General features: G+C 35.9%; 1 protein-coding gene across 1 annotated transcript in view; it reads left to right on the top strand.

Moving 5' to 3' along the window:
* Positions 1-13,446, top strand: part of LOC102752803 (breast carcinoma-amplified sequence 3) — a 198,020-nt gene extending 184,574 nt beyond the window's left edge. Inside the window, exons 18-20 of the mRNA XM_006756213.2 lie at positions 8,134-8,258; positions 10,389-10,554; positions 13,323-13,446. Coding sequence (XP_006756276.1) covers positions 8,134-8,258; positions 10,389-10,554; positions 13,323-13,446 — 415 coding nt within the window. The remainder of the gene's footprint in view (positions 1-8,133; positions 8,259-10,388; positions 10,555-13,322) is intronic.
* Positions 13,447-14,089: the final 643 nt, after the last annotated feature.

Genomic DNA, 14,089 nt, shown 5'->3' with positions numbered 1-14,089 from the left:
ACATTTGGAAGACTTGATTATATTTTGAAATATGAACATATTTAAAGTATACTATAAATACCCTATAATTTTTAACTGCATGTGGTACCAGAGGAACAAGATTCACTTCTGTTTTGAATAATTTTGGTGTTTAAGGAGGAAATTTGTGTTTCACATTGAAACTCCTAAATAATTTGTAATTTTGAGCTCATAGCACCTACTTATCATAACTTATTTATTTTGGAAAATTCTTATATAACTGCACAGACTACAGGTTTGTCTTGTAGTTAGACATGATGAAGATGGAGTACTTTTATATAAAGATGTGAAATAGAATGTATTTCGAACCTGGTATAGTGTGTTTCACATAATGGATAAAAGTCAGGGCTTCGGAATCAGACTTCCTAGATCTTAAATCTCAGCTCGTACACTTCAGTTCGTACACTACCTATATGATCTTGGGTGGTTTTTCTGTTTCTTGCTTTCCTTATCTGTTAATGGAGTTACCAGTAGCACCTAACTCATAGGTTCATTATGAGGATTACATGAACTAACAATGTAAATTGCTTAGGACAAGAAAGTGCTCAATGAATGTGTTGCTACTATTATTTTCTTTTTTATTCAAAGGAAAAATATTTTTGAAAAAACTTTAAATTAGATTTTTGTTGTTGTTGCTTTTCAGAGTAAGTGAGGCAAAAGGAAGTTTTGGGCAATGAAAGTTATGTCAATATTATAAATTTACTTACAATACTTAAAAGAGTTCTGCACATATAATACATAGTTCTCATAACTGCTACTAGGAGTTGTTTTTACTGTCCCATTATACTAGGAAAAGAAACTCCCAATAATTTTTCTCTTGTTGGACAAAAAGAAGCTCAAATACCACCTTAAGGGTACAGTATAATTAGACACAAACTAATTTTACTATTCATATGCCATAGGAACATTTGAAAATTTCATTATCATATAAGAATAGAGTGACAAACATAAAAATTTTCTTTGTGAAATGTAGTATCAAAATTAGGACACAGGTCATGAAAGGATTCTAAACATATTTAGGGCATAAATGAATAAAAATTCCATGAAAGTCCATCTTTATTCTTTTTGTTAACCAGATTTCTTAAAAAATAAAACAAAAACAAATAAGATACATGAATCTTACTTAGGAGCTTATAGTGAACAGTCAATTTTTAAATGCCAGATTCAGCATACGATAAAATTTCTTTGCAGGCTAAACTTAGAATTAAATTCACTCTTAAGATAAATGTCTCATTCTAAGTACAAAGAAAAGAGTTTTAGCATGTTAATAAGGATTGAAGTTTTAGCATGGAAGTAAAGACGTAGTAACAAATGTTGTATGTTAAATAAGAAAAGTCCATTCCTTCAACAGCTTATGTGCTCCTCAAATTTAAGCAAAAGCACTTGTCAACCAGAAATGATTTGAGGTTGAAACAAGATTAAAAGAGCCAGATTAAAGAAAGGGATATGTGAAATATAGTAGACTTTTAAATCATTGCCTGTCTTTTAGAAGACTGCCTTGTGGTTTGTTTGATGCCATCGTTAGCTCACAAGAAACTCGTTTTTAGTCACTTATGCTAGCCTACAAGATCCTCCTTTCAAATGTGTTCCTTTACTAGTGGTGCATGTTTTTCCCATTAAGATCTTAATGAAACCTCAAATTAAGGCAGCAAAATGAATATAAATTTGACAACTTCCATGTTGTTTATAAGAGCTTCTTTGTTTTAACAGTTTTTGCTACTTTTTCCATGGTATTTAGCATTCAGCTTGAGAATGTTTTATTTACTGTTCTGACATAGAACATTATGCTAAATAATTATGTTTATAGTATTTCCACTTGTAGGGTAATATTTGTATTGTGGAAGAATATGACATTTTTTACAGTTCCTCTTAAAATGTTACATAAATTTTATACAAAATTGTTATTACTTTCAAGTTGCAACATTTATATTTAAATATGATTTTGCTTTGGTGAGGTCACATTTTCTACTTATTTTTCATTCTTTGATAAACTTGTTGAAGTGTTTAAATGCATGCAGTTTCAAATGAGTCAGTTTGAAATAATGTCTTTCCCTTTGATAGTAAAATAAACTTGTTGGAAAGTTAACTGTGTAGGCCATCTTCGACATTTTAGCTATTTATACGTTCTCAGGATTATGTATACCCTAGGATATTTGAGTTTGAATGACTGTAAAAAATAAAGTAAAATAATCACACATATGATATACTTTTTTAATACAATAATTTATATTGTGAATTTTTGAAAATAAATTTTGCTTTCAATATTACAAATAAGTAACATGTATTTATTGAGCTCCTAATGTGCATGTAGTATTGTGTTTAAGATACTGCTATTTTTGAATTACTAATCAAAAGAAAAACTACATATATAATAGTGTGGAGAAAAGGTAGTCCATTTGAATATCTCTCTTACACATAACCTGTTTTTGTATGATATAAGGTTAATGTTAAAGAAGAATTAAATGTTACATAGTAAGTTATATTAAAGTTTTAATTAGCATTGTCTGAGATTATTCATTTGATTTATATATGAATAGTTTACTTAAACTACCTTGTTCTTTTGAGAGTATTAAAAATATAATTTTGACAGTCTGTAGGCCAGGGGAAGGTCAATGGGGACAAAAAGGAGACATATGTACTACTATTTATAATACTTTAAATAATAAAAAAAATAAAAAATAAAATAAATATATAATTTTATTTTTGGAAGGAAAGATTTATATGAAGAGAATCTTTTATGAGCAAAGTTTAGATAAACCTGTGAGATTTTTTAAGAACACTTTGTGATAGGATAATTTTAGATATATTATTAATATATTTAAAATAAAATACTTTCAGTTTACCTTTTAGTTCTTATTTTAGAAAAATAAAGTTGAAAGTGAGAGAAAACTTCTAAATTCCTTTTCAAAGCTTAATCTCAGAGGCATACAATGAAAATTGCTTCTTTAACACGAAAACATTTTACCACTTATAATTCTTATATCAGTGTTGTGTCTAGCATTTAAACTGAAATACTGACTGTACCCTTATGTTTTAGAAAAGGAAAGAAACGGTGCTTCTATCTCCGTCTAGCTCTTTTCATGCCTGTGTCCTTCTAAACAAGGCACCCAACATTGCTGCTTTTCATGCCATCCACAGATACATCACTTATATCTTGTTCTGTAGGACTCAATAAAATTACCCAGATGGCCATCATTTTACTGTAATTTTAAAGCAGATAGCGATAGAGTCTTGCTGGGTTTTTGTTTCTCTTTGCAGTAATGTTGGAGGGAAAAAAACAGGCAAGAGAAATTCAATATGTTAATCTGACTGTATTACATAATACAGTAAACGCCAATTGGGTAACTTCAAAAGTCTTTGTAAATGATTTTAAAGATGTCGTAATGTTAACGTCCCCAGAACTCCTGATAGAGCAGTAAAAATGACTCTCATTCTACGACTAGATAGTTAAGTCTCTCAGAAGGGATGAACAAGAAGTTACACTCCTGGGTTTCAATTTAGCACCTTATTTCTTTTGTTTCTTTGTATGTTTATTTTACTTTTGATTTTGTTATCTTGTGTCAAGTTTAGTAAGTATGATTCTTATTTACCTGATATGATGAAAGTTGAGGTCATTCCATTCTTCTTTTACATTTTGCTCAAATGCTTGTTTTTCTTTTGGAACGTGGGTTCATTCATGATGGGTTCAGTGGAGTAAAGAGCACAAGTTCTCAATAGGAAGGAGCCCATCTGCACTGTCAGTTTGTCTCATTCCCATTTATGACCATAATTAACACAATTGAACTTCTGGACACCCGTATACATGGGAATTTCATTTTTTATATCATATTATTAATTTAATAAAATAATGAATAGAGGAGAGGAGGCCTCCAAGCACCCAGAGGTATTCTTTTTAGACTTGCAAATGTTTTGTGATGGGATTTGAGCATAAAGGGAGATGTTTAGAGAGAAAAAGAAATAAGAGGGTAGCATTGGAATACTTTTCTAAATGGCCGTGCCACTAATCTACAGGTGAACACAATTTACAAGCCTAGCTCTTTTCACTTTTAATTCTCTTGAATATTTATCATTTTTCAGTGTTTTATTTTTTTAAAATATATTTTTATTGATTTCAGAGAGGAAAGAAGAGGGAGGGAGGGAGAGAGAGAGAGAAACATCAAATACGAATGAGAATCATTGATTGGCTGCCTCCTGCATGCCACTGACTGGGGATTGAGCCTGGGACCTGGGCAGCCCCAACCAGGAATGGAACTGTGACCTGCTGATTCATAGGTCAGTGCTCTACCACTCAACCATGCTGGTTGGGCCATTTTGAAGTGCTTTATTCTCTATTTTATTTTATTTACTTTATTTATTTTTAAATATATTTTTATTGATCTCAGAGAGGAAGGGAGAGGGAGAGAGACATAGAAAGATTAATGATAAGAGAGAATCCTTGATCGATTGGCTGCCTCCTGCATGCCCCCTACTGGGGATTGAGCCTGCAACCCGGGTGTGTGCCCTTTACCGGAATCTAACCCGGGACCTTTTAGTCCGCAGGCCGATGATCTATCCACTGAGCCAAACTGGCTAAGGCTATTTTTCAGTGTTTTATATCTCTGTTAACAAGGGTAGTTTGCAATAGAAAGATTCTGGGTTATTGCGGAAAGGTTCAATTCTGCTTCACCTCACATTCCTGGTATTGGATTTTTTTTTAATTTGACTGAAGGGCAAATTCAGTCAAATTAAAATTTTATCCCATTGGTTATAGTACACAGAAAATACTTTATTAATAATAACCTTTAGATTATTTCCCTTTGTATCTTTCTGGAAGTCTTATATACACATGCACATATTTTATGTTCTATTTTGCTTAAATACCATAGTCCTTCCAAAATGTAGGTTGATAGAAATAACTTGTTATGATTATGTTCGTCATGTGTGCTCCATGCCTAACACACAGCACTATGTCATGTAGGAGGTAGCAAGTTATTTTCAGGGAAGAAAACTTATTGAACAAAAACTTTTTTACTAATGTGATTTATTAAGGGCCCATCTGAGGAAAAAGAAAACTAGGAATAAAAATGAATACTACAGACCTAGCTGATTTGGCTCAGTGGATACATCGTCAACCTATGGGTTCCATTTTGGTCAAGGGTACATGCCCGGGTTTTGGGCTTGATCCCCAATGTAGGGCGTGGAGGAGGCAGCTGATCAATGACTCTCTCATCATTGATGTTTCTGTCTCTCTCTCCCTCTCCCTTCCTTTCTGAAATAAATAAAAATATATTTTTAAAAAATCACTACATAATGTTATGCATACTTTTATTATAATTGCTTATTCTCTGTAGGAGATAATGAGTTTATGTAAAATGATGCTGTGTTGGTGCTTTTTAGCTGTATGTTCAGAAGCTGAGTTATTTGCAGCATTAAAGACGTAAGGGATTTTACCTCTGATATTGGCTGATTAGATTGTAAACTAATAAACATATATTTTTGCATGGCCAAAGAGTAAATCGATGTCCTCTCATATTTCTACTCTCTATTGTTATGCTATAAAGGTCGCTGTCTGGTCCAGCAGCAACTATTTTAAAGTCTTTTTAGGATGTATACTCTAGATCCACCAGCTCCCTCTTTCGAAGTGGCATGCGCACTTGTTTTCTATCTTGTTGCTTACCACATGATTAAAAACAAAACAAATATAACATTCAGTAATTTGCCAAGAGCTTTGAGTTCCTTGTGAAGCTTATTTATACATTATAGTCTTATTGTTTCCTGATGGTGATTCTAGTAAAAATCACATAGTCACACAATTAGAAACACCTTTCAGAAAATTCTGCAATGGTGTTTTTCTCTCTCCTCCTCCTTTCCAACCTCCTCAAACACTTAAGGGTTAAATGACCAGTGGAATTTAAAAGATGCTCCTTACAGGAACTTAACAGCTCAATGATAGTAGTTCAGTGATGGAAATAAAGGCTTTGAGGGAGGGTTTACATTGTAATGTAGTGCAACAGAAAGCATCTCCACCAGAAAGAGCAATTCTGATGCCATTCCCTGGGAAGGTGCACTCTTGTTCAGGTGGAGCGGACTCTTTCCTTTCTGTTGGTAGCTTATTGTGGTTGTGCGAAGGTTATCGCACTTGTGAAACTGTTTCATTTCCTCACAGAAACTTTAAAAAAACTATCTTTATTCCCTTCAGTGGAAGTCTGACTGTGACAGGCACTCGTATTTTAGGCGTGGATTCGATCTTTATGGGCAGTGACACAAAGCGCTTAAGAAATATCGATGGAGAGCAGAGACCTTTTCATATATGGAATATGCATTATGTTGGATCTGGTAGCAAGGGAAGGACCCAAACGACCAACCACAATGGCCTCTGATCTAAACTTTGTGCTCTCCCTACCAGGAAGTTGTCAAAACAGAGGGCTCGGGAGGTAAAATGGGTGAGACTATTTCAGGTGTGATAAGGGTCTGGAAACTGAGATTACAAATACAAACTCTAATTAAAAGAAAAATAGAAGAGAGTTAACATTGCTGAGAATTATGATATGGGGAAGTACTGCCCTTAGAGCTTTATGCACTTTACCTGATAGTGTTTCTTTCTTTCTTATTTATTTATTAATTATTTTTTTCTTTATTGATTAAAGTATTACATATGTGTTCTTATCCTCCTATTGCCCCTCCCATCCCTCACTCATACCCTCACCCCCCTGGTGTCTGTGTCCATTGGTTAGGCTTATATGCATGCATACAAATCCTTTGGTTGATCTCTCCCGATACAGTGTTTCTTAAATCTGAGTATGCACCAAATGTCCTGGAGGGCTCCTAAAAAATAAAAATAAAAAATCCCACAAGTTGTTAGGCTCAATGCCCAGGATTTCTGATTCAATAGGTCTAATGAATATTTGCATGTTACGAAGTTCCAAGGTGGCACTACTAGTCAGGGACCACACTTTGAGAACAAAAATACCAATCCTTAAAATAACCCTATGAGGTAGGCATTACTTTTATATTTTTTAATTTTTTTACATACTAGTAGTCTGAGCTCTGAGAGGTTAAATAACTTAACCCAAAGTGGTAGCATTGGGATTCAGATTCAGGGTTTTTCCTGACTCCCCAAACCAATCTGTCTACATCCAACCATACTTTATTAAAAGATGAAGAGATAAAGGACAGTGAGCAAAACAAGGTAGAAATAATGTTACTCAGCATTGGAGACTGACTAGCAAAGCAGGAACATCGGGCTCTGTTAATCCTGTGCCCCAACTAGGCTGTGATCAGGACCAGTGTGCAGGGAGGCTATTGTCTATGAATTAGAGAAAATAATACCATCACTTATCGAAGGTGTTTGGCAAATTGCTAATGAGCTTTGGGAAGCCTCTGACAAATCAAAAAAGAAGGGAAAGAAGGATTTGAAAGAATAGAAAAGGTTAGTACTAGAAGTTGCTGGTATGAAAGCTGATTTGGGGAAAGCAAATAGGAAAGTGCGTGCTTTTTAATGCCAGTTCTGAGTTGTAGCAGCAGTTATGTAATGTGTCCTCAGACACATGAAAAACAGAACAAAAACACACACATCATTTTCACGCATCTATGAAGAAAAAACAAATTGGAAGATCAGCGAATATAATTTCATGACATCATTAGATCGGCCCACACGTTGTCTACTTCCTTGAAGCACTGTGGCTAAGAGCACTTTTCAGGGTTTCATTCTGTATCACCTCATTATTTTCACTCATGCTGTCTCCAACAGAATTGTCACCCCCAAATCTTATCTATCAAAATGAAAAGGTAAACTGTTTTATTATCCTGAGATGTTTATGGTGGTTCTGTTGCTCCACTCTGAAATCTCCAGGGAATTGTTACCCATCTGAAAAGAAGTGACTTGGATTTCCCCAGCACGTATTTCAGAAAGGAGTTAATTTTTATTGATCTGATAAAGCTCTGGAACTTTGAACTAATTTTACTCTTACTGCAGAACACAGCCTCACACTACCAGTTATTAAGGCAAAATGCATGTCCACATTGAGGGGGCGGTTGAATACTTAGGGGTGGAATTTTAAGGAAAAGATGTCATTATCTCAAGGACTGTGAGTTCCTCATGGTAATTTTTTTTTGCTACCATTTTATTTTTTTAAGCAAAGTTAAACCACCTCCACAAATTTCTCCCAGCAAGTCGATGGGCGGAGAATTTTGCGTGGCTGCAGTGTTTGGGACGTCCAGGTCATGGTTTGCAAATAACGCCGGTCTGAAAAGAGAAAAAGGTGGGTATCTCACTGAGGGTTAAATGGGCCTTTGGTAATATTTGTTTTTTGAGGAAAATTCATAGCTTTTCTCCTTATCTCTGTTTTAGAGATGAAGTGAACTTAAGATTGTGAGTTTAAATAGCTAAAAGCACTAGTTAGTAAGTGATGGTATCAGAGTTTGAAATTGGTTTTTTTTAATGTTAAATCTGAGAGCAGGCAGACATCTCTGGTGTGGGCGGGAGGGTTGTTGGGATGGTGGTGGAGGGATTGAGCAAAAACGGAAAAAAAAGAGAACTCACGGACATGGACAACGGTGTGGTGAATGTGGGGGTTGGGTGGTGGAGAATGGAAGAGGGCAAGGGGCCATAAATGGTGATGGAAAAAACCCAGGAAGTTTGTCATATTATAAACTAAAAGTTAAAAAATAGGCTGCCACTCAGAAATAAAGGTCATATTTTATGGTAACCATTGCTCCTTTGAATTCATACAGTTATTAAAATTTGTTTTTGTTATTGTCAACCCTCATGGAGGATATTTTTTTCCATTGCTTTCTAGAGAGTGGCAGGGGAGTGGGAGGTGGGGAGGGAGAGAGATAGAGACATACAGAGATAGAGATGTGAGAAGAGATATCAGTTGGTTGCCTCCCACATGTGCCCTGACCAGGTACATGCCCTTCATCCAGAATTGAACACACGACCCTTCAGTATGTGGGCCAACGCTCCAACCACTGGGATACACTGGCCAGAGCGAATTTATATAGTTTTTTTTTTTTAAATCCCTTTTTTGATCATCAGGATCAACACCTAAAATGTTTACATTGATTACCATTTATTGTGTGATGGCTGACTGACTCTGTGTAGAGGAGAATTCCTACATTGATGGGCCACGAATTTCATTTGAATAAGCTTCCCCCTCATTTGAGTCCTATTGAAGTAGGTCACATTGCTGTTATTATGAGGCACTGCTTTGAAGAGTTCCAAGGGCTGTATTGTTCTTGGCTAAACGAAACGGTTCTCCGTTGTGCTTAATGCTGGCAATCAGACGTTGGCCCCTTCCCTGGTTATCGCTTGTCAGTGACCCTCTCCAGGGAATAGGATCTCCCGCACAGCAGGTTCCTTACCTGAGTGGGAGAGGATACGGCACAGAACGCAAGCCTTCCATTTCCTTATCCCATCTTTATTTTTTTGTTACCTCCTTAGCTCTACTGATGCTATCGAAATGACTTTTTGTTGCTAGTTAAAACCCTCTGTGTAGCTCGATTTCAAATGCTTCTCCCTTCTGTTCTAATTACCCTTTTAACTTGCTATTGCTTTATGTACCACTGACTGGTCATTAGCCATTTTCCCAAATCAGCTGTAATGAATTCGTCTGGCCTAGAGATAAGGTGACCCACCCAGCATTCAGGAGTGGTTTTCTATGCTCCTAGGTTTACTGTAAAACCCGAGATAGAGGACTGAACCTGTTCTGGCACTGAGGACATGTGTCCTCCTTCTAAAGTCATTTGATTAGGTCCATATTCAGCACCTGACCTTTCTCTTCATTTACCATGGAGGCCAGGGATCCAACTGAGAGAAAAGAAGGAAGAGGATTTGGGGGAGGAGGACGTGTGAGTTTTTTGCTTGTTGGTTTGTTCGAATCCAGAAATGTAAAAGGGAAAGTGGATGAGAAGTTGGGCTGATGTCAGCGTACAAAGGGCTCTCATGCACTTGAGTGGGTACATCTGGTGCCACTATTAAATCTTCGTCCATGCAGTGTTCCTCTTCAGTCAGTCTGTCCCTGTCCCGCCTGATAGCATGCTTTTTTCATAACGTGGGACACATATTGCAGACAAATATACCAGACTGAAAAATATTGTTTCATTGTATTAGAAATTTGCGTATACTTACGTCGTTCTTGAGGTGCATTCCTTAAGATTTAAAAAATATTTAGATAGCGTAGACATTTTTAAATTCCTTAGTTTATACTTAGTAAGAGACAACTTTTAGGCAAGGAGCAGACACTTTACCCATTCATGTGAACAAAATTCCTGCCTTTTTATTTTCTCTTAGTAGCCTCAGAAGAGATTAGAAATTCAATAACTTATAAAAACTATGCTGTGTTCCTCTTAGGTCATTATCAAACATCCAGGTTCTATTTTTTTGTTTGTAGATCAGTCCAAACAAGTTGTAGTTGAATCTCTGTACATCATCAGCTGCTATGGGACCTTAGTGGAGCACATGATGGAGCCACGGCCGCTCAGCACTGCCCCCAAGATTAGCGATGACACTCCACTGGAAATGATGACATCACCTCGAGCCAGCTGGACTCTGGTTAGGTAATACCACCTTTCTGTTTTCTTTTTCTTTCTTTCTCGTGTTTAAAAATTTTAAAAATTTATTTGTTATTGTTTAATCTTTATTGTTGAAAGTATTACATATGTCCCCCTTTAAAAAATTGTTTAAATTTCAGTAATAGGCTCTTCGGGACTGGTTTTGGCTGTGGGTTGGGGACTTGGCTCTTTGGGTCCTGGCTCTTCCCTTTGGCAGTGGGTTCAGCTGTTCAGGACGAGTGTCAGCACATAGGGACTAGGAAAAAAAAATAATTCATAGGGCACATATACATTCTGGCCTGGTAATGGGACCAAGTTTTAAATTGTCTACTATCTGGTTATCTTGTGACATCATTGCAAAGATAAGCATAAACCCTTCTGGAGAAAGTATCCACAGTCTAACTTGAAACCCCTCATCTCCAGAGGCCCTTGTCCGTGGACCCACACTGTGATGGGTCTGCCTCCCAAGCACTCCCTTTTCCGTCCCCTCAGACTATAGCACATGGGCCGTAAAGTCAAGCTTCCATGCAATTATTATAACGAATGAGTCACTCTGTAAATAATACTTTGAATACATTACAAGGAAATTATACTCTGCGGCATTAAACACAGTCCGTTAAGTTTGGAAAAAATAATTTTTTTCCAGTAATATCCAATTTCCAGTTTTTTCTTAACAGCTTTATTGAGGTATAAAATATTAAATATGTACAATTTGATAAGGTTTGACATTGGATACAGTTGTGGAAACCATCACCATAATTAACATTTTAAATGTATTCATCACCTGCAAATGTTGTATAATACTTCTTTTTAATCTCTCCCTCCTGCCCCTCTTTATCCCTACCTCTGCCATGGAGCGCCAGGCAACCACTATTTGCTCTCTCTCACTGTAGATTACTTGATGAGTTTTAGAAGTTTACATACATGGTATCAGAGTGTGTATTCTTTTTTTGTCTTGCTTCTTTCATCCAGCAAAATTATTTTGCTTCATCCCTGTTGTGGCATGTATTGATAATTTTTTCCTTTTTGAAATTGAGACATAACTTACACATAATACAATTCACCCCTTTAAAGTAAATTTTCACTAGGTTTTGTACCCATCTATCACCACAATCAGTTTTCATCAACCCCAAGGGAAACTTGATACCCATTAGCAGTCGCTCATTTTACTTTCTGTCTCTATAGATTTACCTACTTAGGACATTTAATATAAATGGAATCAGACAAAATGTAACCTTTTTGCATCTGACTGCTTTCACTTAGCATAATGTTTTCAAGGCCCAGCTAAGTTGTAGTATGTATCAGAACTTTTTTCCTTTTATGGCCAAATAATATTCCATTGCATGGATATACCACATTTTGTTTACCCATTCATCAGTTGACCCACACTGTGATGTGACTTTTTACCTGCCATGAATTACGCTGCTAAGAACATTCGTGTACAAATTTTTGTGTGGTCATATATTTTCAGATGACTTTCATATGTGAGAACACGTCCTTTTGAACTCCTTTCTCCTTGTATCTTTGTATTACCTCTTCTCGGACTTGGGTTTTGTTTTTTCTTTTTAATTTTCCACATGCTTCCCCTTATTTCCAGTCTCATGCTCACTGAAAATAGAGAGTGCACTGAGGCAGTCATTGAAGGGAAATAAACTAACATAAATAGATTGGAAGGTTTCCTTTACAGTTACTCCCCAATATATAAAGGCTAAGACTGTAGAAGTATTTATTAAGAATCAGAGTCCTGCCTGGCTGGTGTGGCTCAATGTTTAAGCGTTGACTCATGAACCAAGAGGTTGCTCAACTGGTTTGATTCAGGATCCCCAGAAGGAGGCAGCCAATTGATGTTTCTCTCATAAATGTTTCCATCTCTTTCTCCCTTTCTCTCTAAAATCAATAAAAACATATTTTAAAGAAATGAATCAGAGTCCTTCTTAAAAATATATAATCACTAAAATCTTTATAAGCTAATACGGATCGAGAAGTTAAATCTAGAGTAAAACCTTTTCAGTGTATTGTACAATGAATGGTATAGGAGAGACAGAAAAAATTGGTCCTGACATGTATGGAAGGAAACAGACAAAAATGGATATGAAAATGATCCCTTTCCTTTTGACATTTTAAAATACTCTTATATTGATTTTTCAAGGCTCCAGCATTCTTTACTATTACTTTACTGCACTAGATTGATTTGATCAGTAGCTTATTTATCAGGTTATTCATGAGCGGGCAGATCTAATTAAAATTACTGCACCATCATTGTTGAAATAAGTGGTTTATTTTGGAAATCAGATGCTAATTTGTTCTTAGTACGTCACCCACGAACATAACTGTGTTTTTCCCCACCATTGTCTTCCCTGCTTTATTCTATTTGAAAATACACACATATTCTGAGAATAGAGAGCTCTAAAAATTGTCAGAAATTAGGTAAAATTAGAACTACTTAGTTTTGACATTTGAATTCCACACTTCCTCTCTATCCAATATTTTGAATGTCCTGTCTGTCCTATGCTGGAGGGGCGGCGGGGTGGGGGTTGGGGGGTCTGCTTTAAACTGATACTGGCTCTGTGTGATTAGTATGAATCACTGCCACCTTTTTATTCTTTTCTAAGCAGATGGCCTTGTGTTTTAGGTTTCAGCACTCCAACAAGTTCATTTTAATGATTATAAAGATAGTGTGAATTTATATCAATGTCTGTAAGTGGTGACAGTGATGTTGATTTACATACCATCTATTAAGCTTAAATATTAATATTCTTCTGCTGTTTCCTTAGAACTCCTCAATGGAATGAATTGCAGCCACCATTTAATGCAAACCACCCTCTGCTCCTGGCTGCAGATGCTGTACAGTATTATCAGTTCCTGCTTGCTTACAGTTATTTTGAGATTTCATCTTAAAATGCCGACTTTTAATGCAGCCATGCATATTACCACTGGTCCATCATTCATCAGCCATAAACAGTCAGATGGAGACAATAAGATATTTACTACAAATATAAACCATAAGACTTAGCATGCATTAAGTAAGCCTCTGCTGTCCTTGTTCCCTGGCCGTGAGATACATGCTATTATGTAAGCTGGGAGGGAATATCTGGTGGGCTCAAAGATGTTAACAACAACAACAAAAGGATACTGACTGGTATCTGTTTCTGACATGAAAAAATTAAGTACTTTTTCACCATGAAAACCGATTTTTCTTTTTGTAGAATTTTACTTGCGATAATGAAGTAACGATGGCAACTCCATTGGTTTTTGTACGTCTACTTTCAGATCCAAACCCTTTCATTTATAGAGATTAATCTGGGTTCTTTTGTTACTTGAGAAAATGTACGTTGAGATAGAAACAGCCTTGTTTATGGGCAGGGGGGCATGAAAAAACAATTTGTATTTATTATCCAGTTTATGGTCATAGAATTAAAAATTCCTCACAATTATAATTCAATTTTGTAGAAGTGACTGGATCCTTAATTTCCCTTCATGGGTCTGAGCAGTGCATGTTTTTAAGAAACTTCCTAAAAATCAAAATTGACGTGTTTTTAAT

Source organism: Myotis davidii, unplaced genomic scaffold (assembly GCF_000327345.1).
Source record: "Myotis davidii unplaced genomic scaffold, ASM32734v1 scaffold993, whole genome shotgun sequence".
NCBI classification, from domain to species: domain Eukaryota; kingdom Metazoa; phylum Chordata; class Mammalia; order Chiroptera; family Vespertilionidae; genus Myotis; species Myotis davidii.
Note: the sequence above shows the minus strand (reverse complement) of the source record. Positions and strands in the feature narration are given on the sequence as shown.